Genomic DNA, 24,279 nt, shown 5'->3' with positions numbered 1-24,279 from the left:
CAGAGGAATTATTAAAAGGTATGTGAGCAACAGCTACGGACCGCTGCAAAATTAGTGTTTATTAAGACAGCAAAAATCAGGCACACCACTTACAAACCCACATTACAATTGTGGTCAGTAAAAGCTGTATTTGTTTTGAACATGTAGAGACACACATAGCTCATTCACCCAATTAGAAAAACAAATTCCACAATCCCTACCTTTAAAATAGATTTCCATTTGTTGATGGATCCCAACTAGAGCCCATTTCTTATGCCTTTTCTGCTTCTTCCAAACAATAATTTGATTTTATTGGACACTAAAAATAACTTTTTTATATCGTATTTATATCCTCTCCTGTTTTTGTACATTGTTTTATTCTCAAATTTGACCTCTCGTGTTTTTGCTTATTATGTACCAATATGGGCAGAGATTGTATACTGGCAAATGCACTTTACTGGGACTACAATTGGGTTTCAATACTTATCGTACATATTTCCATTCGATTTTTCCACCCCTCAGACACAGGGAAATTTTTCAGCAAACATGACGCACTCACAAATTCAACCCAGCAGACTTTCTTACACATTCCGGGACACACACACACACACACACACACACACACACACACACACACACACACACACACACACACACACACACTGGACATATGGACATTTAACGGCATCCGTCAGTCCACACGGTCACGCCCCTCACGCGCACACTCCTCCCTCGCGCGCTCACTCTGGGCTCGGCCGGAGCTTACTGTATGGTTTTTACGGCGGGCGTTTGGGGAAGCACTTTAGCAGTGCATAAAGACCTTATAAAAAGTGTAGTCGTAAAATTAGCAGCCGCAAAATATGTACTTATGTTTTCATGTGCGACAGACTCAAAGGATATTTTCCATCGGCTACACTGCAGCACACCTACTGTAAAGGCCCTGCAAAGCTTTTGGCATGAGGCGCTCCTCGTCGTATATCTGCGCTCGGACAGGCCTGTTGAATGACAGCGGCGTGGTAATAACAGACTTTGAATTACCCGCACGTTTATGGCTCTTTTGTCCTTCGTAAAAAGAAAAGAAAAAGTACAGAGGAGTAAATGGGAGCAGGCCTGAGTGGAACTGGTTAGGCTGGTGTGCAGACGTACACCAGGGGGCGATGTGAGATCAGATTCTGACTCCCTGCTCACTCCGGACCCCTCCCCCACCCATGGCAGCACTCACAGTCTGAGGCACGGGCTGGGAATGCTTTTAGTTAGGGCCGAGCGCTTCGGAAAATATCTGGTTTGAATTGTTTTGTGTAATTGAGCGTTTCTGACCACTGCTGCTATCGTGATTAGATATGGAATATATGTTTGAAAGAAGAGTTATGCTCACGTTTGAAACAAGACCAGCCAGGAAATATGGATGGTTATTTACTATATCAACTTAGCATTCAATAAATGACATGAGATACATTATTATGCTGGAATTAGAAGTGGACAATGAATCGATCTATGAATGTTGTTTTGAAGAGTATTTTAATATCGAGTATATAAATTATAGCACAAAAAAGCAGATAAAATATATATACAAATATATTTTTAAAAAATAAAAGAGAAAAGAATTATGTTGCAAACAAATAAGGGTATAAGTTGATGTTTCTGCACAGTTCACATTTGTCTGATAATTAAAACTCGACTAATATGTGTTTTATCTCATTGAGCTCATTATCATTTGACTATCGTTATCAGGGTACTCCAAAAAAATTTCATTAATTTTTGTCAAATTTTGCCCACCCTAGCTGGAATAATATATTTTCAGTACAATATTGATCGTGTGTTGATTTACTTTGTACTAGCGGGATGTTTTGTTATTTTCATGTAGTACAATAAGATATGCACTTATTGTACTACATGAATATAACAAAAGCCAAGTCAAATAAGTAACTTCTATGACAAATTACAGATACTAATAAGTGACTTGGGCGTTTCATTCGGTTTCGGTTTTGTTGCAGCTCATGTTTTTTATGTACATATTGTACATTTACAAACGGGGTTAACTGTTAACTGAGATTATTCAGCTTTAGTGTTATTGTTATGGCAGTCGCATAAACTAGTTTTAATATTATCGTTTATCGTAATACTTCAAAATTTCGTGACAGGTCTGCCAGAACATTAAAATCTGAAAGAAAATGTATATTCATTGATGGACTAAAACACAAATGCTTTACAAGATGATACAACAGTCTCTGCAGAAAAACAAATATTTTATCTATGTAAAAACAATAATATTAATTATTAATATTTCAGCTGTCAGTTCAAGCTGTAAATCCTTAAAATTAAAAAAAAATAGCTACATTTAAATTCTTACTAGACTTGTCCAGCTTCGAAACTGAAACACTACTTTCTGTACTTTGGCAATGTTTTTAATTGTATTGTTTATTACACATAAATTGGGCCAATAGATTAAAGGGGCAAAGGTCACAGTAGCTAAAATAAACGCCATATAAATGTTTATTAAAAGCTTTTATACATGTAACAATCCACCAGTAATTAGTTTTACAGTGCATTTCCTGTTTTGTGAGTCAGAATGGTTCTTATGGCGTCATTGATTACTCAGTACAGTAGCTATAACTGCGTTCGTGCTACTTTAGATGGATCATTTGCGATGTGAATAATTGTGCGGAATCCGCTGATGGGAAACGCCGTGAATGAGTCTCTGTGAATCGTTTTAATGCTTTCTTCTCTCTTTTTCTCAGCGTGTACAAGGAATTTGCCGGTGGCTGGGTGAAAATAGCCGGAGCTGGCCAGTGCGATCGCGTGACTGAGCGCAGTTTTGTCCCTGAGGCTGGGCAGGGCTGCTTTTCTCCACGACGACCAGCCTTTCCCCCTCATTCCACACGGGCTTCTAAAAGGGCTTTTGCAGGCGGGTGGCATAATGAGCGTGTTTGTGTTGTTTGTTGCGCGCTGGCACATGTGTGGGGCCCCGCGGTGCCAGAAGAAGGGGAGCGAGTGGGGAGGGGTGTTTGACGTCACGAGCGCTGGGCCTGCGGTGGCGTCCCTGTTCCGTTCTAGCCCGCTGAGTCAGGTCGTAAAGGCGGCGGTGGCGGTGGCTCTCAGACGGGGGACGTGAGCTCCTCCAGTGCTGCTGCCGCTCTGAGGCTGTGATCGCCGAGGAGGAACCGGCTCCAAATGCGTGTGCAAATACAACCACTATGTCTACGGCGGTGTGTTTTGAACGGTGCGAGCAAACACACGCCCAAAACGGCAGACGCTTAACGAATGTTTGAAGTCCAAGTACTTCTGCTACGATCATGCGGTTAGCCATTGTCCAGTCACGCAGTTATTTGCACTGGACTTTGAAGATTCAGGATCTTCAATTAACACCTTCAGAGAGTATCGCTAACCCTGACCCAGAATGGATGCAGTTGTTGTTTTAGAGATATGCAAATGTATCAAGTACTGTACTTTCCGCACTATGAGGCGCACTTAAAAGCCTCTAATTTCCTTAAAAACCGTCAATGCGCTTTATAATCCAGTGCACTTAATATATGGATTCATTTTGGTTGTGCTTACTGACCTCGAAGCAATTTTGTGTAGTACACGGTGTATAAAGAAGACTCGGGACTCACGTCTAGAAGCACGTTTACGGGACTCATTAACCGGAAGTCCCAATAATATGCAAAGCCTTCTGGGAACAGTAGTCTACCGCTACTCTGTCAAAATGTAAACTACATTATTACTACAACATTACATCAGGATCAACGCGGACACCTAAATAAAGGACCCCGAATTAAGGACCCCAAGATCTTGGACACGCAAGAGACATTATCAAGAGACATTATAGACAACGCAGACTTTAAACTCTGGGCTAAAGTATCAGTCCCAACTGTGGTCAGAGCTTTCACGAAGGCCGGAATCATCACTGAACTGCCGCATCAGTGACTCGGAAATGGATCTGGGATGTACGGCATCCAGCACAACTGTTAAACTCGGACACTGAAGATGAAGAATTTGAGGGATTTGTGGACGAGGAATGAACTGAAAAAGTGAGTGTATTGTGTTGTATTTTACGTGTTATAACTGAACAAGGCTGGGAATTGTTGTTGTAAATACGCTCATTAACGTTTGAACAATGTTGATCTGAATGAGTTGAACGTGTTTAATAAAGCTCAACTGACTGACTTATCCGTCTGTTTTGTTTCGCTTAATGCTCTTTATAATCCAGTGTGCCTCTTCGTGCAGAAATTACGGTAGATTGTTGATAAATACAACTATTTAAAAAGCTGTAAAATAAAGGGTTTAATAAACACAAATGTGTATCTTCAAAATTAGAAAGTAATGTGTATACGGTAGGTCTGCAATTTGTTAATCTCACAGTCCATCATGTTTTATGCCATACTTCAACTCTAAAATGACAAATGAAGCCTGAGTGAATTCAGCCTGGAAGACCTAACTCCACCCATCTACATCAAGGCCACCATGGAAGGACCCCTCTCACGTCTTCCGCCGGGTCTGAGCGCCAAATAACTCTCGTAATAAAGCTTGCTAAACAGTCCTTTCTCGTGGTCTCTGCGTCTCTCCAGGGTGAATTACATTTTGGAACATTTCTGATGCATAGCAATAACATCGCCTGAATATAGTCATCAAGCTAATCCCAAAAACATAGAGATATTCATGTTTTCATTATTGCTCACATTTCAGAGAACCGCAGTTACATTCGTAACTTTGGGTTTAAATGGTTTCTCTGCACATGATGTAAGTTAAGGTGCACTTCATTGTCCCCATAATATAATGTGTCTGTTGCATTTCTCCCATCTTCAATGTCACTGTGGCAGGAGCAGTGGGCGCAGCGATGACCCTTGAGCTGGCTTTTGTCAGGACTATCTCAGCTGGAGGAGACTGTATGTTGAAGTTGATGGGACTCACTCAGACCCAAGGGGAAAGCCTATAACACACTAAGGGTGTCAATACCACAATCGTCCCCATGTGTCTGTGCGGTGCAGAGATGTGCGTGTATGAGGCTGTGTCTGAGCAAACCTGGTTGTGTGTCCGGAGCAGAGCACAGGTGTCCCTCTCATGGTCCCTCTCTTGGGCCAGGCGTCTGTGCTCCTCCTGCAGCTGCTGCTTGTCCTCCTGGAGGAGGCGCATGGTCTTCAGCAGCTCCCGTCGCTCCACCTGGGCCTCCTCCACTCTCTGCAAACACAACATAACATCGTGTTTGATGAATGCAGCTATATTCACCTCACAGAGCATCATGACTGATTGAAAAATGAAAAAAATAGGTTAAATGAATAAAAAATAAATTGAATAAAAACAAACATGACTGATAAACATTGAGCTAGTAGCGTGAGCTTGTGAAAGTACCTGGAGAAGGCCAGTCTTGGTGCTGACCACCAGTATATCAGAGTTGGACTCGTCCTCAGTGACGGTCAGCAGCTCTTCAGTGGGTGTGGCTGCTCTAAACTGGAACGGGGTACTGGCCCCTCGGATGTCCCCAGAATGGGTGACATAACAGAACTGGTAGAACTCTCCGTCTGACTTTGGGACATAATAACCTGCAAAAGACAAAGAAGTCCATATTCACAATGTGCACTGTCACCCTTAAAAGAGAGCACAATCTCAATGTTTTTTTTAACCTGGTTAAATAAAGGTCTATAAATAATAATAAATACAACTCTGGGCAAGATCATTTTAAATTCATTAGTGGCAAAGTGGAATGTATGGTGGAGAGAAATACTTATTTTCCTTTTAATTCCATTGATAAAAACAATATAATATAATATAAATATAAGTCTAGATTCAAATTCTGTTTCTCAAAAAGTGTCAATTCAAATTCAAATTGTAGTCCCACCCAAAAACAGGATGCATTTTGTTGTTTACATTACCACTAACAACAGAAAATTAATATCACAAAGCTTCTTGGTTATGATCCAGACATTTTTTTACTTGCCAGCTCAGATCCTTTGTTTAGTATTTGTCCTAGCACAGTACACCTAGAACAACATCTGCATGCCAACAATGTCAGGGATTAGGAATGTATGGTTCAGATCGCCTGTGGCTACTCTCCTATTCCTCACGTGTTCTGAAAGTCTTGTTTTCAGAAGGCAGCTAGCGCCGCGGATCCGACAGGCAGCTAGCTAACCGGTTTTACTGACTGTGCTACACCGCAGCAGGCTCTCATATTTTCACTGGGTAATATCTGACCATACAAGGCTCAGTAAAAGGCGGTTACAGAGGAGCAGGGTCCCAGGCCTCTCACTGCGGTCGTGTTCCCTTATTAAAATAAAAGAGCTGCGCTTTATATGTGCCGTGAAATGGAGGACTTACTTCAGAGTGCAGAGTGTGTGCAGTGGTTTGTACCTTGGAACACCACAGTCCGGTGCACAGTACTACCCGCCTCATAGTTCTCGGGCATAGGACTCCACAGGAAGGTGAAGTAATCTCGCGCTGTGCTCCATCCAACCTGCAAATACAGAAGGGGCAAATTTATAGTGCTGAACAAAATACTGTGAATAATCTAGTAACACAACTGCACAGCAAATGCAAATGGATATACGGTATGTTAAGAATAAATCATGTAAAAAGAGTTAATGGTGGGAGGCTACTATAACCACACAACAGTGAAACCCTTAATGTCCTTTCATTCACATTGTTTAATATCCATTCTCTAACATATAATGAAATGATAAAATAAGGTTAATAACGCATAAAAAGCCAGATAAAGTGCTGTCCGGTTCCGAGCCATGAGATCCATTCCTGGTTTTGACAATTTGCTGAATATCCCCCCTGCTCTTCAACCCAATTTCACACTATTTTGTCCTGTTCAATAAAGCCTACAGGCCAAAAAAATACTTACAAACAAATCCAGATTGAGATATTGGGACCTGTACTATCACTACTGGAAATGCCTAGTTCTGTCACAACACAGGTCTGAGAGGATCGATTACATTACATTACATTACATCATTCTCATTACTACGTTATTATTACTGTATTATCACTGTGATTCTGTCATTCTTATAATAACTCATGGATTACTGATTCTAAAGGACTTTCTCAATGGCAGATAATTACTTTCCGAGTTTATGCTCTTGAACATTTTCTCCGACACGTTTCCGCACATGTTGATTCTTTGTTCTTTCCAGAGAACGTTACATTACAGAAATAATGACAACTTCTGTGATTGGCTGGTGGTGGGCCTATCACTAAGGCTGTCCTCAGTGTAGTTCAGTGTGTCATTATAAAACGAGTTAGTCCGACTGAATGAGTTGTTGCGCCTGTAGCCGGAAACTTCTCTTCCACACCTCCTGCCCGAGTTCCCGCCTCCTCCGTTTCCTCTGGCTCACTAGGTGTCACAAAGGGGCGGGGCAAGGCTGGGTGCACATGCGCAAAGGAAACGCACACAACCAAATCCAGACGGAAGGAGAGGTGAAGGTTTTACAGGAGACGGCAAGGCTAGGGGCAGGCCATATCCACCGACATGTTTGCATTATACTGATGTTGATTCTGACTATAGTCATCAAATCAAATCAATTTATTTTTGTTAGGCCCAAATTCACAACAACTGCCTCTGAGGGCCAATAGTGGCAATCCATGGCTTAGCTTTGTTACAATACTAAAATGTCACTGTTGATTTTGATACTACGAAAAAGGCTCAGTATTCAAAAACAATTTCCAGATCACACGGAGATCAACACTTTTTACTGACAAAATACAATTTTATTTCAACACAAAATAATAGTAGTTCTGAGACAGATAAAGACAATTTTACCATTATAGGGTTTATTATGTAATTTTTATGTAATTCTTATTTGTGTTTGTTTCATATTTGCATTCATATATGTCCCCCCTCTAGTATGAAGAAACATTAGATAAATATCTAAAAAAAAACAAAAAACAGCTAACACATACATTTGTTGTGGCTCAAACAAATTCCTCTGAAAATACTTACTGAACTTATCAAATTTGTCTGACAAAGACTCCATCAACCAGATGAGTCGATTTAGTCCTAAGAGGTGAAAACTTGACAGGAAGTGCATGAAGGGTATAATGTGTGCATGTGTTGTGGTGCGAGCCGACAGACGCTGAAGGAGAGGTGTAGAGATCACATTTGGAGAGGCCGCCGGGCTCATAAATCTATCACACAGACCTTCACAGATGTGATCCTGGGTTACGTAACAGTGGACTGCAGCAGCACAAGCACACCTCCACATTCACCACATTCTGAGCTCTTTGAGTTACAATGGGCCCGGTCTCAGCATTGACTGACAACACAGGGCGTGGAATTCCAAACAAGGGGTGTGATTATGCCAAAATATGAGGTGGAGCCACTTGAGGGTGTGGTGTGGTGCATTCTGTGTAATACACTGCTATCCCCATATGGACGAGATAATCATATTAAAACAACCTTCATGGGCATGAATAACACAAATGATAAGTTATAGAATAATGAATAGAGTCAAGTTTTATGAGGTATTTTTTCCCTCCCACTCATGTAAACGGTGCAGCGCCGTTACGCACTCAACTCTTTGCTCTGCGTTGGACTGATACTGTTACTGCTCGGTCTGGGCCGGACTGGACTGCACACACTTGAATGCGCTCAGCTCAGAGAAGAACGTCTATTTGGGAAACTGGACAAAGCCCCATCGTCACCGTCACATTCACCCAAAATCCAGCACAAAATCCACACGTACGATCAGCTCCCTTCCCGCGCCCTCCCGACCATCCCACGAGTACTCAGGTGTCCAGCTGTGCGTCGCGGTGCAGAACTGCAAGCGACACATGCAGTCCTTGTTGTCCTGGACCTGGTCTTGGTTTAGTCCGGTTAAATTGGCCCAACAAACAAGCCCACCTGGAGAACATACGCTCATATCACCGGGGAAACTAGGACTGAGCAGGACTATTGCGGGTCATCGTAGCAGTCTGGGGGTCTGCGCTTCAGGACCATCCGCTCCCGTGGCTCTGCCGCTGCCTGGCCTCGTTTATGGATCACAAGTCGGGTTTATGCGAGTGGAGACTACGCCATATTCTGTGCTCAGCGCTTCCGGGTTTTGGTCCTGGTTTAGTCCCAGGGGTGAAAGCGAGCTGCTGTAAATTACATGATACACATTTTCCTTTTTCATACCCGTGAGTTCTCTCCGGGTTCTCGGGCTTCCTCCCACCGTCCAAAGACATGCATGTATTAGGCAAAATTGGTGACTCTAAATTGGCCCTAGTAAGTGAATGTGAGAGTGAATGGTTGTCTGTAATGTCTATGTCTAGGCCACTGTCCAGAGTGTACCCCGCCTAAGGCCCGAAGTCACTGGGATAGGCTCCAGTCACCCGCGACCCCGAAAGGGAACAAGCGGTAGAAAATGGATGGATTATATAGTGAAGAAAATACATGAATAGCAACAATAGTTTTAGAATAGTCTTTATCCATGTCCAAACCACCTGCTAATACTAAAGAAACTCTCATTTTGTGTTGATAATTTAATTCTATTGTCTAAAAATAGTGTGTTTTATCATCATCATGGTAGCAAAATCAATAGTAAATATTTAGTTTACTTGTGGATGGACTTAACATGGCACTATGGCTAAACTGCAACAAGCTGTTCCATGAATGCACCAGAAACTCCAGCAGAGTCCCACATCTGACGTTTGTATCTGGAGCAGTACCAGAAACGTCAGCATACCTTCTGAGCAACTGTCAAGAGAGATATATCGTGTTGGCAGCTTCCTCATGTTGAGGTTTCATGTTGTCAAATTGGATTAGATTGAAAGATTAGATTGCACAATTATCTTAAAATGCATTGAGCTGGTTCTAGAAAGTATGCAAATTGCAATCAAATATTGTTTTTTAGGAAGAACTATAAAACAAACACGTAAAAGAAAAAAGTGTTGAACAATACATAATACCACTATGTAGCATAAACACAACTAAAAGTGAGAGATGTATCGAAAAATGGATAACACCACAATATTTTTTTTTCGCGATAAAAAAAAAATTGACTCAATATTCTAATTTTAGATGTAATTTAAACAATATTATACCATATTCTCTAAGGATAGCATTGCATTATGATTGTCCCAAGCAAATGGAAAGAACGAGTCATGATCCAGATCCACTGTCAAACAATATCAACGTACTTAAAATACCATTGTAGTCGTCAGTATTAAAGGGGACATATGCAAAATCTACTTTAATGGGATTTAACCCTGTTACGATAGTGTTTCCTCATTAGTTGTATTTTAATTCATTCCTGCATGTTTGTGTAATCCCGTATTGTCCTACAACTGAGGCTCAAATGTCTGTTTTCACCTACCCCCTATCCCCGCCCACACCCCTGTACTTAGTTGTGATTATTTGAAAGGTGTAGGGTCCTAAAATGTCACGCTGACACTTTTGAAAAATAAAAACTGTGAAATGTCACTATGAAAAGTTCTGCCGTTTTGAACCGGAAATCAATCGAGCTTCTTAAAAAAAAATTTTAAAAAGTTATTTTAGATATTATAGAGATTATATAGCAGTTTACAAAGAACATGATGTCAAATTATGATCTACTTTAGTTATAGTTCAACACCAAGTAATTTAAAAAAACACAATTGTCTCCTTGTCTCCAACTTTATTTATTATATTATCTATGACACTGCTTTGTACAGGTTTCATGTATAAAATCACAATAAATGAAATAGAATAAAGAGCATCTATGAAATACTGTGAGGAAAGTATTCAAACCAACACAAACTACTGTATTATAAAGTAATTTGTAAGGAAAAAATCATTTAAGACCATGACCGTAAATCACCTTTACCTCGTGTTTTCCTGACATTAAAGAACATCCCGTATCAATATCATCCACCCATTAAACCGAACATAATACGACAAAAACAAAGCGATTCTCGAACAGGGCCGGGAACATTCTTTCCACCTTCATCGGCATCGCGGCGTGCTGCTGGGCCGTCGCCAGGCTCACATGTGGCAAGGGAGAACGAAGAGAGGACATAAATTATTTGTCTAATTGCAGAGTCGGAGTTTGAGTGACGCGCGTTTTCGGAGCGGCAGAGCATTCCTGCGCCGCAGAGAAGTTATAAAATAATGACAGGAGCAGCGTATATCAATCACGAGGCTGAGGTGTGAGGGAACGGCCCGATGACATTCTAATTATACGCTGCGTCAACGGGTTTCTCCCAGCCGCCATCGGAGACATGCCACAACCAAGAGCCGGCGCAGAGAGGGGCTTTCTAACACAAACTTCTGCCTGAATCAATAAATCACATGAGTATTCTGCTGATTGTAATTGCCAAATGTGTCATAGAAGTTTAAGAAAATGCTGGTAAGTATGTTTACTGTGAATGTAAACATAAAAAGGACAACACCAGGTTTAAAACAGGTCCAGGCAAAGTCTAGACAAGGTTTAAACTTGGATTAAACAAGTTAGAACCATGTAGAACTCTGAATGAAATCAAACTAACCCACAACTGGACAAAGTATTACTGAACCAGATCTGAACTTAAGTCAAAATTAAGTCTTAACAAAAATAACTGAATGTGGACTATGCTAGGTCTAATTTAGGTCTAAACTAAGACTGATTTAGGTCTGAACCAGGATCATTTAGGAATAAACCAGGCAGGAATAAACCATTCTTAACTAAATAAAACTATGGTCAACACCAAGTCTAAACCAGGACTAAACTGAGACTACACTAGGTAAGTCTTTACAAGAATGAATCAGACATTAAACCGATTAAGTAAAACAAGTATTAAATAATTAAATGTCCATGGTCACAACTACTCAAAATCTTAACACAAAGTCTAAACTAGGACTAAAGCAGAATTGGACCAAAACTACGTCAGGTCTAAACTAGAATCAATCTAAATTAATCCGGATGAATTTAGGAAATCTAGATCAGGCCTTAAAACTAAATTACCACGATCACAACAAATATGAATCTTAACTAAGTCTAAACAAGGTCTGAACTTGGACTACAACAGGACTTAACCAGGACTTGATCAGACCAGAACTAACTGGCTGGACCTGATAAAAACTCCACAGTCCTCTTCATTATCTGTGCATGTTTAAAGCGGGTGTGCGTGTTGTCCACTAGGGGGCGTCTGTGGCCCACACTAGCAGCCAGGCTGGCAGAGAAACACCTGCAGAAGCCAAGAGGAGTCTGGATTCTTCTCTTCCTGACTCATTTCATATCTGACGTTTGGCCTGGAGGCGGTGAAGCACAAACAACGACTCCGGCAAGTTTGAAAACGCAGGTAATTCCAGGTTACGCCGAGCCATTTTGTTTTGTACCCAATCACATGTTGCCAGTTGGAAGTCACAGTTTAGAATTGACATTGTTTGCTTAGTAGTTTACCCCCACACAAATGAGTATGATTGTCGCGGCTAAAACAAATAATCTGATCATAAATTGTAGCTGATGGTTTAACAAGGATATGTCAAGATTCATGTAATGGCTCTGGTTTTATAAGGTCTACAAAAATATTTTTCACACAGTCTCATTGTAAGTGTTTGAATGGTTTTGACTGTTTACAGAGCAGGTGTGTGTAATACTGTTATGAAAATGGGGCAGGAGTACAAAAGCCAAACATACACGGCAGTCACTTGTACTGATGTGTGTGAATGTAAAGTAATGAAGAATAAAAGGACAAAGCAAAGATTAAACACCACAATTTAACCATTTTTATGACCAAACATTCGCAAAATCCTTCTTTTATTTAATTCCCATTGATTCAGCTTTATGAAATATGTATGCGGCCAACTTTATGTCACAAGCATTATGAAATTAAACTTTCTGAATGATAAGTAACGTTAATATGCTCTAAACCAGGCATGTCCAAACTAAGGCCCGGGGGCCAAATGCGGCCCTCAGACCAATTTTGTCGGCCCTCCGTCTTCCTGCTAAGTTGGTCCAAACAACAAAAGTAGTAGTTTTTACTGTAAAATTGGAGAGATTGAAGCATTTCGATGTTATAAAAACATCATATTAATGTTCCAAGTCTTATCAAAAGGTGTGGAGGCATCAAAACTATGTCAAATGCAAAAAATCAACATTTTCGGGTTGTTTGTTGTTTTCTCTGCTCCGTATAAGTTTCAAAATGCGACCCTTTGTGACAAGTTTGGACACCCCTGCTCTAAACTATAACTTACTTATAATAGAGTGAATTCAAATGACTTAATAATGACTAAATAATCTTGACACAGACAGATTTTCTTAAGACATATTGTGCTAAATCTTTATAACAAATGTTTACTGTACGACTGTCATGCTACATATCAATAAACAAAACTATGACTGTTAAACAATAAAACGGTTAAAAGGGTGGTTCAGAGTGCTCATTCATAACTGTGTGATTTAGTGGATTATGGACAATGTCTTCTTTTAGAACATGGCAGCATTAAGCCTCTATGAAACCGTTTTGAGTGTGTAAAAGTGCAACAAACTTAACCCTTTCTTTAAATCAGTGTCATGCATCGAGTCGAGCTGGGCACTACTGACCTTTCAAACAGAAGAAACTTATAACATTTGACATCTTATACAATAAATACATATAATTATAAGCAATTGTAAACTGCCATCATTTACATTTGTATTGTTATGTACAATCTGATTTAGTTCATTGTGAATTAGAAAGTGGAGAAAACACAAACATTCCTTATACAGTTCAAACATCCAGGTTACCCAGTGGTTGGAGGGCAAACACATACCAACTGTGCCACTATAGAGCCTTTAAAATGCCATGTCATCAGAATGTTTAAAGAATCTGTAATGGAGGTGACTGGAGGCAGAAGGAAACCATAAAACACACAAAGATGAACTGATAACGGATCTAAATACTAATGATTTTGAGTCTTTGTCACAAACAATAAGCAACACATTTGAACAGATACATACAAAAAGATGAAAAAAAAATGTAAAAATTGTATTCGAGCAGCACAGAAATAATATGTGATAAAGTATGCATGGTAATATGTGCAAATTAAATTAAAAACTATTGCGCGTGTGTGTGTATTTGTCCAGTAAAACCTACCGTAAAATAAAAAGCATTTCGCAAACAAAAGTATCTATCATTATTTCCTCTTGCATAAAGAGATCATGTAAAACACAGTTGTAAATTCAAACCAGGCTCAGACATAATTCCATTCCAAATTCTCAGTTTATTCCCAGTTTCTCCATTGAAATCACATTATCTTCCACTTCACTTTCGCCTCCATTCTGGAATTTAAAATGCTTCTTTCTTTACAAACTTTTCCCTCCAAACAAAATGAATGATTCCATCTTATTTCACACATTAAAGCTATTATTTCTGAAGACAAAGGCTCTGTAAAACCACACTACAAGCTGCAGAGTGATAAGACCCTTGTCCCTAACGCCGCAGACAGCCACACACTCTGCTCCAGATCCTGTGGCCCGGGCACTTCCTGCCTGGAGCCATCTCTTAACCATCAAAGCCAATCGCCCGCATCACAACAATTACATTTTCCAATCAACTTTTTCCAAATAAATCCTGCTGCTCCTGAGTCTTTTTTAATTACGCTGCTTGTTTTGAAGTCACGGGCTTAACTAGGTTTAACCGTTTGTCTTTGGACTTTTACAAGGCATTAGGTTTCCTCTTAATTATGTGTGAGATTTGATGGTGTTTATAAAAGCGGGCTGTGGGGAGGAGGAGGGAGATAGTGGCAGAGTAAGAATCATATTCAGAGCTAAATCAACATTTGTATTTAAAAAGCCACAATTAGATGCGTGGGATATATACTGCCTGTGTTCATGATTTTAAAACTTAAAGTGTAAATCAATTGGCAAGATATAAACTGTATCCACCTGATTACAGAAATGCCTTGATGGCAGTCATCCTTTATAATCCTACTTCTGGTTGTATTATTTTACATAAGGCTGCAGATCTCAATAGCAAATAAACTCACTACACTAAATTCACACACTACATAGATTATAAGTGGTTTGCAGACCCCCCAGGGAATCGAGGCAAAGTTGCTGCACATTTCTTACTTTGTCTAATATTTTAGCTGCAAGACTTAATTAACAGAATTCCTGCTCAACCGGAAATGCCAAAACGACAGAAGTCCCGATCCCGAGCAAGGAGAGGCAAAAGTGTGCGGGGAAGAATAAGGTGTTCACAAATGCCCTATGTTTACTACAGTGCACCAAATGTCAGGCCAAGTACCCCTGACTCTGTACCCCTGACTCTGTACCCCTGACACAGCACCCCTGACTCTGTACCCCTGACTCTGTACCCCTGACACAGCACCCCTGACACAGCACCCCTGACACTGTACCCCTGACTCTGTACCCCTGACTCTGTACCCCTGACTCTGTACCCCTGACACAGCACCCCTGACACAGCACCCCTGACACAGCACCCCTGACACAGCACCCCTGACACTGCACCCCTGACACAGCACCCCTGACACAGCACCCCTGACACAGCACCCCTGACACTGCACCCCTGACACAGCACCCCTGACACTGTACCCCTGACACAGCACCCCTGACACAGCACCCCTGACACAGCACCCCTGACACTGTACCCCTGACACAGCACCCCTGACACAGCACCCCTGACACAGCACCCCTGACACTGTACCCCTGACACAGCACCCCTGACACAGCACCCCTGACACAGCACCCCTGACACTGCACCCCTGACACTGCACCCCTGACACTGCACCCCTGACACTGCACCCCTGACACAGCACCCCTGACACAGCACCCCTGACACAGCACCCCTGACACTGCACCCCTGACACTGCACCCCTGACACTGCACCCCTGACACTGCACCCCTGACACTGTACTACATTAGTATGCATACATTATCTGCTTCCTGTTTATAGGTGATTTCAGAAGACTTCTGCCTGTTAAAAATATACAGATTTGACCATCACAGTACGGGCACTATAAATATGACATATGTAACATGAAATGATGATTATTTGAAATTAGTTAGGGAAAAGGGGTAAATAAAGAAAGTAATAAATAGCTTTCACTTGTGTTCAGAATGTATTTGAGTACGGTGATAGCTTGGTGTGGTATTTGCTATGTGCTTTAACTAGTCCATCATGTTTACTTTAAACCTGTGGTTACTTTAACAACCAAAACTGAAGCCAAGGCTAATCATAACAGAAAGAAGGTTATGCAAAAAATACATTAATGACTTCTCTAAATCAACATACACCAATAATAATAAATAACACCAATTACCAGAAGCACCAACAATGCTTCAAAAGCTAAAGACAGCAGCAGCAGCTCTCTTTCTCCCTCTCTCTTTCGCTCTCTCATTTTTATTTCATTTTTTTACATTATAGCGTAAAACACATACTTTGAAGACATACAACTACAGTAAGTAGTACTTTGAAGACATACAACTACAGTGAGTAATGTAACACTTTATGGATACCAACTGCCATCAAACACCAAAGAAGAAGACATTAGAGGTACAACTGGTGGCGGAAACCTGCTATATTCTTAATCCCTAAACCTGAAGCATTTTGAGCATTTTGCAGAGCAGATACTGTTTTTATGTTATAAGACAATTTCTTTTGGTAATGCCAATATATTTTCAAATCCTTGCCATAAATTACTTTGTTGGGAAAATGCTAAACTGGGAGAGTAAAAATAATGAGACAAAACAGCAATTACCACAATTAAATTCTGTGTGTGTGATTTACCATTCACACAATATTTAAATGTATTTAAAATTAACTGGGCTGGTTTAATTGAAAGCAGAATTCAAAATAACATTCATGCTTACTTTATAATATGTATTTTATCACACAAGTAAACCTCAAAAGGAGAAGCATATAAAGTGAAATTTAACATACTGTAAAACACAGGGGAGGCTCAGAGCTGAACTAATGTATTAGACTATTAGAGGCAGAAAGTGCACGGAAAGAGAGCATCTATTCATGTACTCAATATGTACAATAGTAGTTTTACCTGCAGTACCTTTACAGACCCATAGGGAGCCCTGGACCCAACTTTGAAAGTCACTGTCATGTAGGTCATCAGGGAAGAGCACCAAATGTTTGCCCCCCAGTGTGACCTGGTGCACACAGCCCACCGTGTTCAGTCGGCCCCTCCACCACAGCAAAGCTTGTGGTGAACGTATAAAACATGTACCAGGAAGACTGCCTATTAGTGAAGTCCTGATGAAGGTGTTCGTGGTCTTTCTCAAATACTAAACCAAATTTTAAAAAAACATCTTAACACGTAATCTATGTCAAAACACTCCACAATAATTACAATCATTTTACCATAAATATCAGTTATTGAAATGGTTTAGATTTTCCGCAGCCTGCTCTGTAATTAGCCTGTACCTTGAAGATGCCCACCCAGTCTTTAGGGTGGGGGCTGATGTAGGGTGTCAGGGTGTAGTGGCACTCCAGGGGGGCTTGAGGCAGGAAGCTCTTGCCCACGTTCTGGAAGATTACGTGGGCAAAGTTGGATGTTTCCATGATGCTAACGCTGCTGCCCGGAGAGGAATCTACCACCTGGAACGAGGACATGGTCTCCAGCTGATGTCCTCAGGGGTCTGGAGGTAAAGAGGGCAAGTCAGAACACTTCCATTTTGTGCAGAATTTATCATGCAAGCAGGATTGATTACATTTGTACATTGCACTGTTGTTTTTGGCCGTCATTTGTGGTTTTCAGATTCAAGAAAGTGAAAGTCACCGTACTTTATTCTTTCTTTATTTTTTAATTCAAATCTGATACTGATGCATCTGCAAACAGCCAATTAACACAAAAAACAGGGAGGATAGAGAGCACATGCATATTATGCTTGCTTTGTAGGAGATGCGCTGGGGGGAATCTACTGAGTCTTGGGAAAGTAATGCCTGAAAAGCTACAATATTTTAGTCTTTCTCACAAATGCAGCATAAAAACAAGGTCAGGTGTCCTGTAAAAGTTTATCTCCTTCCTCTCGTCCCTCTTCTTTCTTCTTCTTCCTCCCTGGTGCTCCACAGCGGCCGGCATACACAGTGTCACACCACTGCCACCCACTGTAATTGTAATTGTGGAGTTACTTCCGTTGTTGTCGTTGGCTTCAATGACGGCCGTGCATCTACTGGATTGAGTGTGGACAGGAGACCAGCGACGCTCCTAACTCCATTTCTTTACTCTGATTACCCAAAAGTAGACTTCCTTTACTTTGACTCCCATTTAGCGCCTTTAACACGTTTTCTATTTCTGCCTATTCAAGCTCTTTTGCTCTAAGGAATCTTCCTGCAGCTTTAGCAATGATCCTGATCCTTTCAATTCTTTTGAGTTTGAGCAGCAAAGTTTATAACACCCACCAAAAAGAGAACAAAATCCTCTCTGTCAACAACCAAGCAACCACCTCCGCACTTGGAACCTCCGCACTTGGAACCTCCGCACTTGGAACCTCCGCACTTGGAACCTCCGCACTTGGAACCTCCGCACTTGGAACCTCCGCACTTGGAACCTCCGCACTTGGAACCTCCGCACTTGGAACCTCCGCACTTGGAACCTCCGCACTTGGAACCTCCGCACTTGGAACCTCCGCACTTGGAACCTCCGCACTTGGAACCTCCACACTTGGAACCTCCACACTTGGAACCTCCACACTTGGAACCTCCACACTTGGGAGCAACTCTGGCTTCTCTTACTGTATTTACTTGACTGCATCCTCGTAGGATATACCTTGAGAAACTTTTAATTTTTTGCACTTCAGCAGCCCTTTTGCCCTTTTGCGAACTTCACATCCCCTGTAGGCAGAGCTGTGCTCTCCCCCACAGTTACAACATTTCAGTTTTGCTCCTTCGTCACATTTCCCATACTCGTGATCTGGCGCTGGCACTTGAACATATGGTCTTACTTCATAGCTCATGAATCCAATGAACACTTTACGAGGCAGGCATTTACCTTCAAGCTTTGACATTACTGACAGGCTGTCATATCTTTCTCCAAACCGGGTTGTTTTCAATCACCTGGCATCTTCAACGTTAGCTCCAGTTAACTTCTTCTTTATTTCAGCCACAGTCACCAACTTAGGGACGCCTGTGATAACTCCTCTGACCGTGTTTCTTTCAGCATCTGAAACGACAACCTCCACCGACTTTTAACCTTGATCGCTTTCCTTTGCTAAGCCGCAGCTTTGCACACAACCAGCAGCGAGCCATTTCTGAGAGCTCACGCATCTTTGGGCTCGACGTTAACGCCGCTGGACTCCACTCCTTAAAGGACGCATTTTCCTGCACAAGGTTTATGATCACCTTACACTCTCTGCTATCATTCCCAACTTCAGAAGTTTCCTCCTGCCTCTCACTGCCAGAACCTTCTGACTCAGATGGGCTTGAGATTTTTCTACGCTTCCGGCTATCACTTGAAGCCTCAACAGCCACAAATGGAAGCTCCTCCCCACTGTCTAAATTGTTACCGACCATCAATTCACTCTCCTGTCTTTCCAGATTGCTTTTTGCGCAGAGCTGAACCTTCTTCATCTTCTTCCCCATCTTCCTCTTAGTATCCTTCTTCTTCTTCCCCATCTTCCTCTTAGTATCCTTCTTCTTCTTCTTTGGTTGTTCTCCTCAGAAACCAACTCGCCTTTGACATCTTCATTAGTGGCAAGGTATTTGAACTGCAAAAATCTGCATTGTAAATACCGTAGTAATTCCCCCTTCTCCCAACTCCAGAGAATATTACAGCCCTATAGACTCTTGAGCTTTAGCTTTGCACATTTTGATCATGAACTGTGATACAAAATAACTATGATGCAATATTTTAACCATACAGTAAATCTTGTATTAACCACAAGACAACAGACTCAAAATACTGCACCAGGGCATGTGCAGGGATAAATAAAGACCCTATTAAACACATGCTGCCTGCAACCACCACATTTACATTAGGATTTAAACTTGTTAATATGTGGTTATCAACAGCTGAATATTTTTCTATATTTTGTTTTCACTTCCATTTTCATCCACTCTCAGTCTGAGGACACTGAGCTCATGACAACCACTGAGTGTGTGAGTGACTAAGGAGTAGCTAGGCCTATGGATGCCTGCTGCAGGAGGATAGAAGATTATATTTAAGATAAATAGATGCGTGACACGCGTGACAGCACTGATGTCTGTCCCTTACATGATCTTCTCAGAATTCGGATTTGACACTTTTCAAGCCATTAGCAGGAGCTATTTATTAAAAGGGTACTGGACAGCTGAAGTTAAGCCTTGAAGTAGTACATACATAGTGACTACGGTATACTTGGTTATTGTTGAACAAATATAAAACATTTATAGACGTACATATAATATATGCACCATCATAACGAGCACTCATCCTTATGATGACAAACAGAAGCCATGAGCCAGCTAGCACAAACGTCACATTTACCAAGGGCTAAATGTTAGTTTATTCCAATAACAGCTGCGTGGTAAGAAGACGATAAATCCAGCCTTGTTTATATCATGATAATGTTAATGACGCCTGCGACCATGATCTGAGCAGGCCCTGTCCTGTGCTGTCCTGTCACTAGCACAACATTAGCTCCGCGTACAGACCAGAGTAGCTGTGAGAAAGCAGAGCGCAGTACCCATGTCATACAAAGTCTGCCCGGGGCACAGAGGGGTTAGAAGGGCCCGCTGCGGTCTGTGCCCTGCTCTGGTCCCGCTGCTTTGCTGCTCCTCCTCTTGTTGTTGTGGCTGTAGCAATGACGCTGAGGATGCGGTACTTCCGGGATGATGCTGAGCAGCGCGAGGATGCAACTCACGTGAGCGTTTTCTTAAAGGGGCAGTCTGTGATTGGTAAGACGGTCTAATCCTGTAGGCCTGCCCATGTAGACCTGCCCATGTAGGTCTGCTCATGTAGGTCTGCTCATGAAGACCTGCTCCTGTGGGTATGATTCTGTAGGCCTGATTCTGTAGGCCTGCCCATGTAGACCTGCTCATGTAGGTCTGCTCATGAAGACCTGCTCCTGTGGGTATGATTCTGTAGGCCTGATTCTGTAGGCCTGCCCATGTAGACCTGCTCATGTAGGTCTGCTCATGAAGACCTGCTCCTGTGGGTATGATTCTGTAGGCCTGATTCTGTAGGCCTGCCCATGTAGACCTGCTCATGTAGGTCTGCTCATGAATACCTGCTCCTGTGAGTATGATTCTGTAGGCCTGATTCTGTAGGCCTGCCCATGTAGGTCTGCTCATGTAGACCTGCTCCTGTGAGTATGATTCTGTAGGCCTGATTCTGTAGGCCTGCCCATGTAGACCTGCTCATGTAGGTCTGCTCATGAAGACCTGCTCCTGTGGGTATGATTATGTAGGCCTGCCCATGTAGACCTGCTCATGTAGGTCTGCTCATGAAGACCTGCTCCTGTGGGTATGATTCTGTAGGCCTGCCCATGTAGACCTGCTCATGTAGACCTGCTCATGTAGACCTGCGCCTGTGGGTATGATTCTGTAGGCCTGCTCATGTAGACCTGCTCCTCTAGGTCTGATTATGTAGGCCTGATTCTGTAGATCTGCTCATGTAGACCAGCTTATGTAGGCCAGATCCTGTAGGTCTGATGCTGTTGGTCTAATCATGTAGGCCAGATCCTGTAGGCCTGCTCATGTAGACCTGCTTGTGTAGGTCTGATCCAGTAGATCTGCTTATGTAGGTCTGCTCACATAGGCCCGATCCTGTATGCCTGATCCTGTAGGCCTGCTCATGTGGACCAACTCGTGTCGGTCTGAGCTTGTTGGTCTGATAGTGTAGGTCGGCTCAAATAAGTCTGATCTTGTAGACCTGATCCTGTTGGTCTGAACTTGTAAGCCTCATGTAGGCTTGCTTGTGTAGCCTATGCTCAAATCCGATTTCTGTTGTGCGTGTAATAGATGATTTACAAATAAAGTATTATCGATTAAATCTATTGTAAAATATTGTTTTTCAAATTTTGATTTAATAAGGCCACTGTCTTTGTTCTCAACATGTATTTTGTATGTGTTTTAGAATCTGTATAGTCCAAATAATATCTGCGTTTTTTTTTGTTTTTTTTTAAATAAACGACGTCAAGAACTTTAGATTACTCATTAGCTGTTTTTTACTGGCCAAACGCACCCAGTGGGAGGTTTGTCATGCGAGGAACCAGAAGTCCCGCCTTTGCCTCATTCCTATTTGTCCAGAAGTGAAAATCCTGCGTTCTGATTGGTTAAGCCACACTGAGCGCTGTGTCGTTTGGCTTCCTCACAGCTGAGCTGTCACCACACGCTGAGGTCAAGGGGAAACAAGCATGGCCGCGTTATTTAGGGGGTCACGCAATGTTTTATTAAACTGGAATAAACATGTGGACTTAGCATTCGGTAACGTATCTCCTCGCACGCCACATCAGTTGTTTTCACCAGGGTTTTATAGTTATACTTGCAGACAGCAGGCGATGCTAGCACTAGCTTGTTAGCTCCATTAGGTAAACAGCCTGGCTCCTAATCAATTCCAGATGTCCCGCCACCTGCGGCCTTCTTTAATTGCACACGTCAGTGGAATCATAGAATGGCCTTTTCAGATTGTTGTTGTTTTATTTGGGTTATCAACACTCCCACTTTTGGAGCTGGAGGCACAGTCAGTGCCACTTAAATTACAAAGTACAGACGGACGTGTATAACCTTTACATCATTTGGGTGAAATGCACTTTAATAGCATGTGCCTATTATCTTATCGTGTATATTAACTCTGCATTGTACATCTACAAAACTACTGTACAAACTAGTAGTACAGTACCATAAATAAATATTACTAGCTGTGCAGATTTTCATTCTAATGTGATTCAGTTATCCACAATCCAAACTCCTCTGAATGGTCGTGTTCTCTGACCATTTCTGATTGTAAATTGTGCATATATAATAGTTGTAAATGGTAGCTTAAATTTACTTTGGGGAAAATCTGAGGCTTTGGCACCAGTGTGAGTTCCTGATGTTTTTGATTTGTCTGTTCAGTGTCTACACGGACCATGGCCTCCAAAACGCCAGTTGGTTTCATTGGCCTGGGGAATATGGGCACTCCCATGGCCAAGAACCTGCTGAAGAACGGCTATCCAGTCATCTGTACAGACGTGTTCCCAGAGTCCTGTAAGGAGCTGCAGGACATTGGTGCGCAGGTAACACAAAATACTGAGGATATCTGAACATCAGAACTACCACATCTATATAACTGTAATCTTGTCAATGCTGCCTCAAAGAGTGTTGCTGAACATCTGGCATTGCAGGATCTTTATCTTTCTACTGGACAAACTGGGCTTGTTATCACTCGGTTGTCAGTATTGTTTTGACAACTCCAGCTCTGACAAGTGTCCTTGAGCAAAACACACACCTTACATCCAGTCTGTTTACACTGGTGTATGAATGAGAGTGTGTTTGTGATTGCAAATGCAAATTAGCTCTAGGCTACAAATGTGTGTTTAGGTATGTTTCTTATGTATATAACATGTAAAATAGTTAGGATTGATTCATAGTTGAAAATCTAATAATTCTAGATGGTTGGATTACAATTAATATCTTTGAGGTGCCATTCAGAACTTGGTCTGAGTCTGTACGCTCTCCACAGTGCCCTATAGACTGCACTGACACAGAAGGAAGACCAACAGACAATTCACTTCAACAACTTGCATATACATATACATATACATATACCTGATTGCATGCTATTGGTTTTGAATAGGCCCAGCATAACAGGAGGTGGTGTGCTGTTTATAGTCATGTTGTCTTGTGCAGGTGATGGACACTCCAGCCGACGTGGCAGACAAAGCAGACCGCATCATCACAATGCTGCCTTCAAGTCCCAATGTTATCAATGTCTACACAGGAAACAACGGCATCCTCAAGTAAGCTGAAGTGCCACGCACACACCAGATGCATGCAGATTTTAACCTGATGTTTTCTACAAGTAAACCTTTCTACTCATTCTGTTCCAAACCTATTAGCTTATGTCTTCCAAGCCATAGTGAATTAAACTGACAGTGACTTGTGTCCAAGATACACATTACTGTTAAAGAGACATAAATCTTTAGCAAAAAATGTACCAAAGTAAATAAACCACCAATTGTGACATCAAAATGACCCCTGTGGCTCAATGGAAAATAGATGTAGTTGTATAGTAGCAACAACATGTAATATGTTCACTTTGGCTACTATACCACCACACGATAAACATAAGGAGATTTATTTTTGTTCCCCTCATATTGATCTGATTTTTTTTAACAATATGACATTACCTACTTTTTTTAACAATATGACATTACCTACTTTGCATAATTGTGACCCTTAACTACAGACGAAGGCCTAATATTAGTCTGTGTTGCACCTATAGGAAGGTGAAGAAGG

General features: G+C 41.7%; 2 protein-coding genes across 2 annotated transcripts in view; one reads left to right on the top strand and one right to left on the bottom strand.

Annotated features, from left to right (window-relative positions):
- Positions 1-20,667, bottom strand: part of tax1bp1a (Tax1 (human T-cell leukemia virus type I) binding protein 1a) — a 38,151-nt gene extending 17,484 nt beyond the window's left edge. The window contains exons 1-5 of the mRNA XM_072447796.1: positions 20,526-20,667; positions 17,287-17,501; positions 6,322-6,424; positions 5,326-5,516; positions 4,999-5,154 (exon numbers count right to left, since the gene is read on the bottom strand). Of these exons, the coding sequence (XP_072303897.1) occupies positions 4,999-5,154; positions 5,326-5,516; positions 6,322-6,424; positions 17,287-17,475 (639 nt within the window). The 5' untranslated portion in view covers positions 17,476-17,501; positions 20,526-20,667. The remainder of the gene's footprint in view (positions 1-4,998; positions 5,155-5,325; positions 5,517-6,321; positions 6,425-17,286; positions 17,502-20,525) is intronic.
- A 1,454-nt stretch (positions 20,668-22,121) lies between these two features.
- hibadha (3-hydroxyisobutyrate dehydrogenase a) overlaps positions 22,122-24,279 on the top strand; it is a 43,813-nt gene continuing 41,655 nt past the window's right edge. The window contains exons 1-4 of the mRNA XM_072447795.1: positions 22,122-22,266; positions 22,897-23,057; positions 23,671-23,780; positions 24,266-24,279. The exon at positions 24,266-24,279 is cut by the window's right edge and continues 108 nt beyond it. Of these exons, the coding sequence (XP_072303896.1) occupies positions 22,197-22,266; positions 22,897-23,057; positions 23,671-23,780; positions 24,266-24,279 (355 nt within the window). The 5' untranslated portion in view covers positions 22,122-22,196. The remainder of the gene's footprint in view (positions 22,267-22,896; positions 23,058-23,670; positions 23,781-24,265) is intronic.

This window comes from Eucyclogobius newberryi, unplaced genomic scaffold (assembly GCF_026437365.1).
Source record: "Eucyclogobius newberryi isolate DKJ021-1_F unplaced genomic scaffold, fEucNew1.0.hap1 SCAF_16, whole genome shotgun sequence".
Taxonomy (NCBI): domain Eukaryota; kingdom Metazoa; phylum Chordata; class Actinopteri; order Gobiiformes; family Gobiidae; genus Eucyclogobius; species Eucyclogobius newberryi.
The sequence above is the reverse complement of the archived record's forward strand: the minus strand, read 5'-3'. Positions and strand labels throughout refer to the sequence as shown.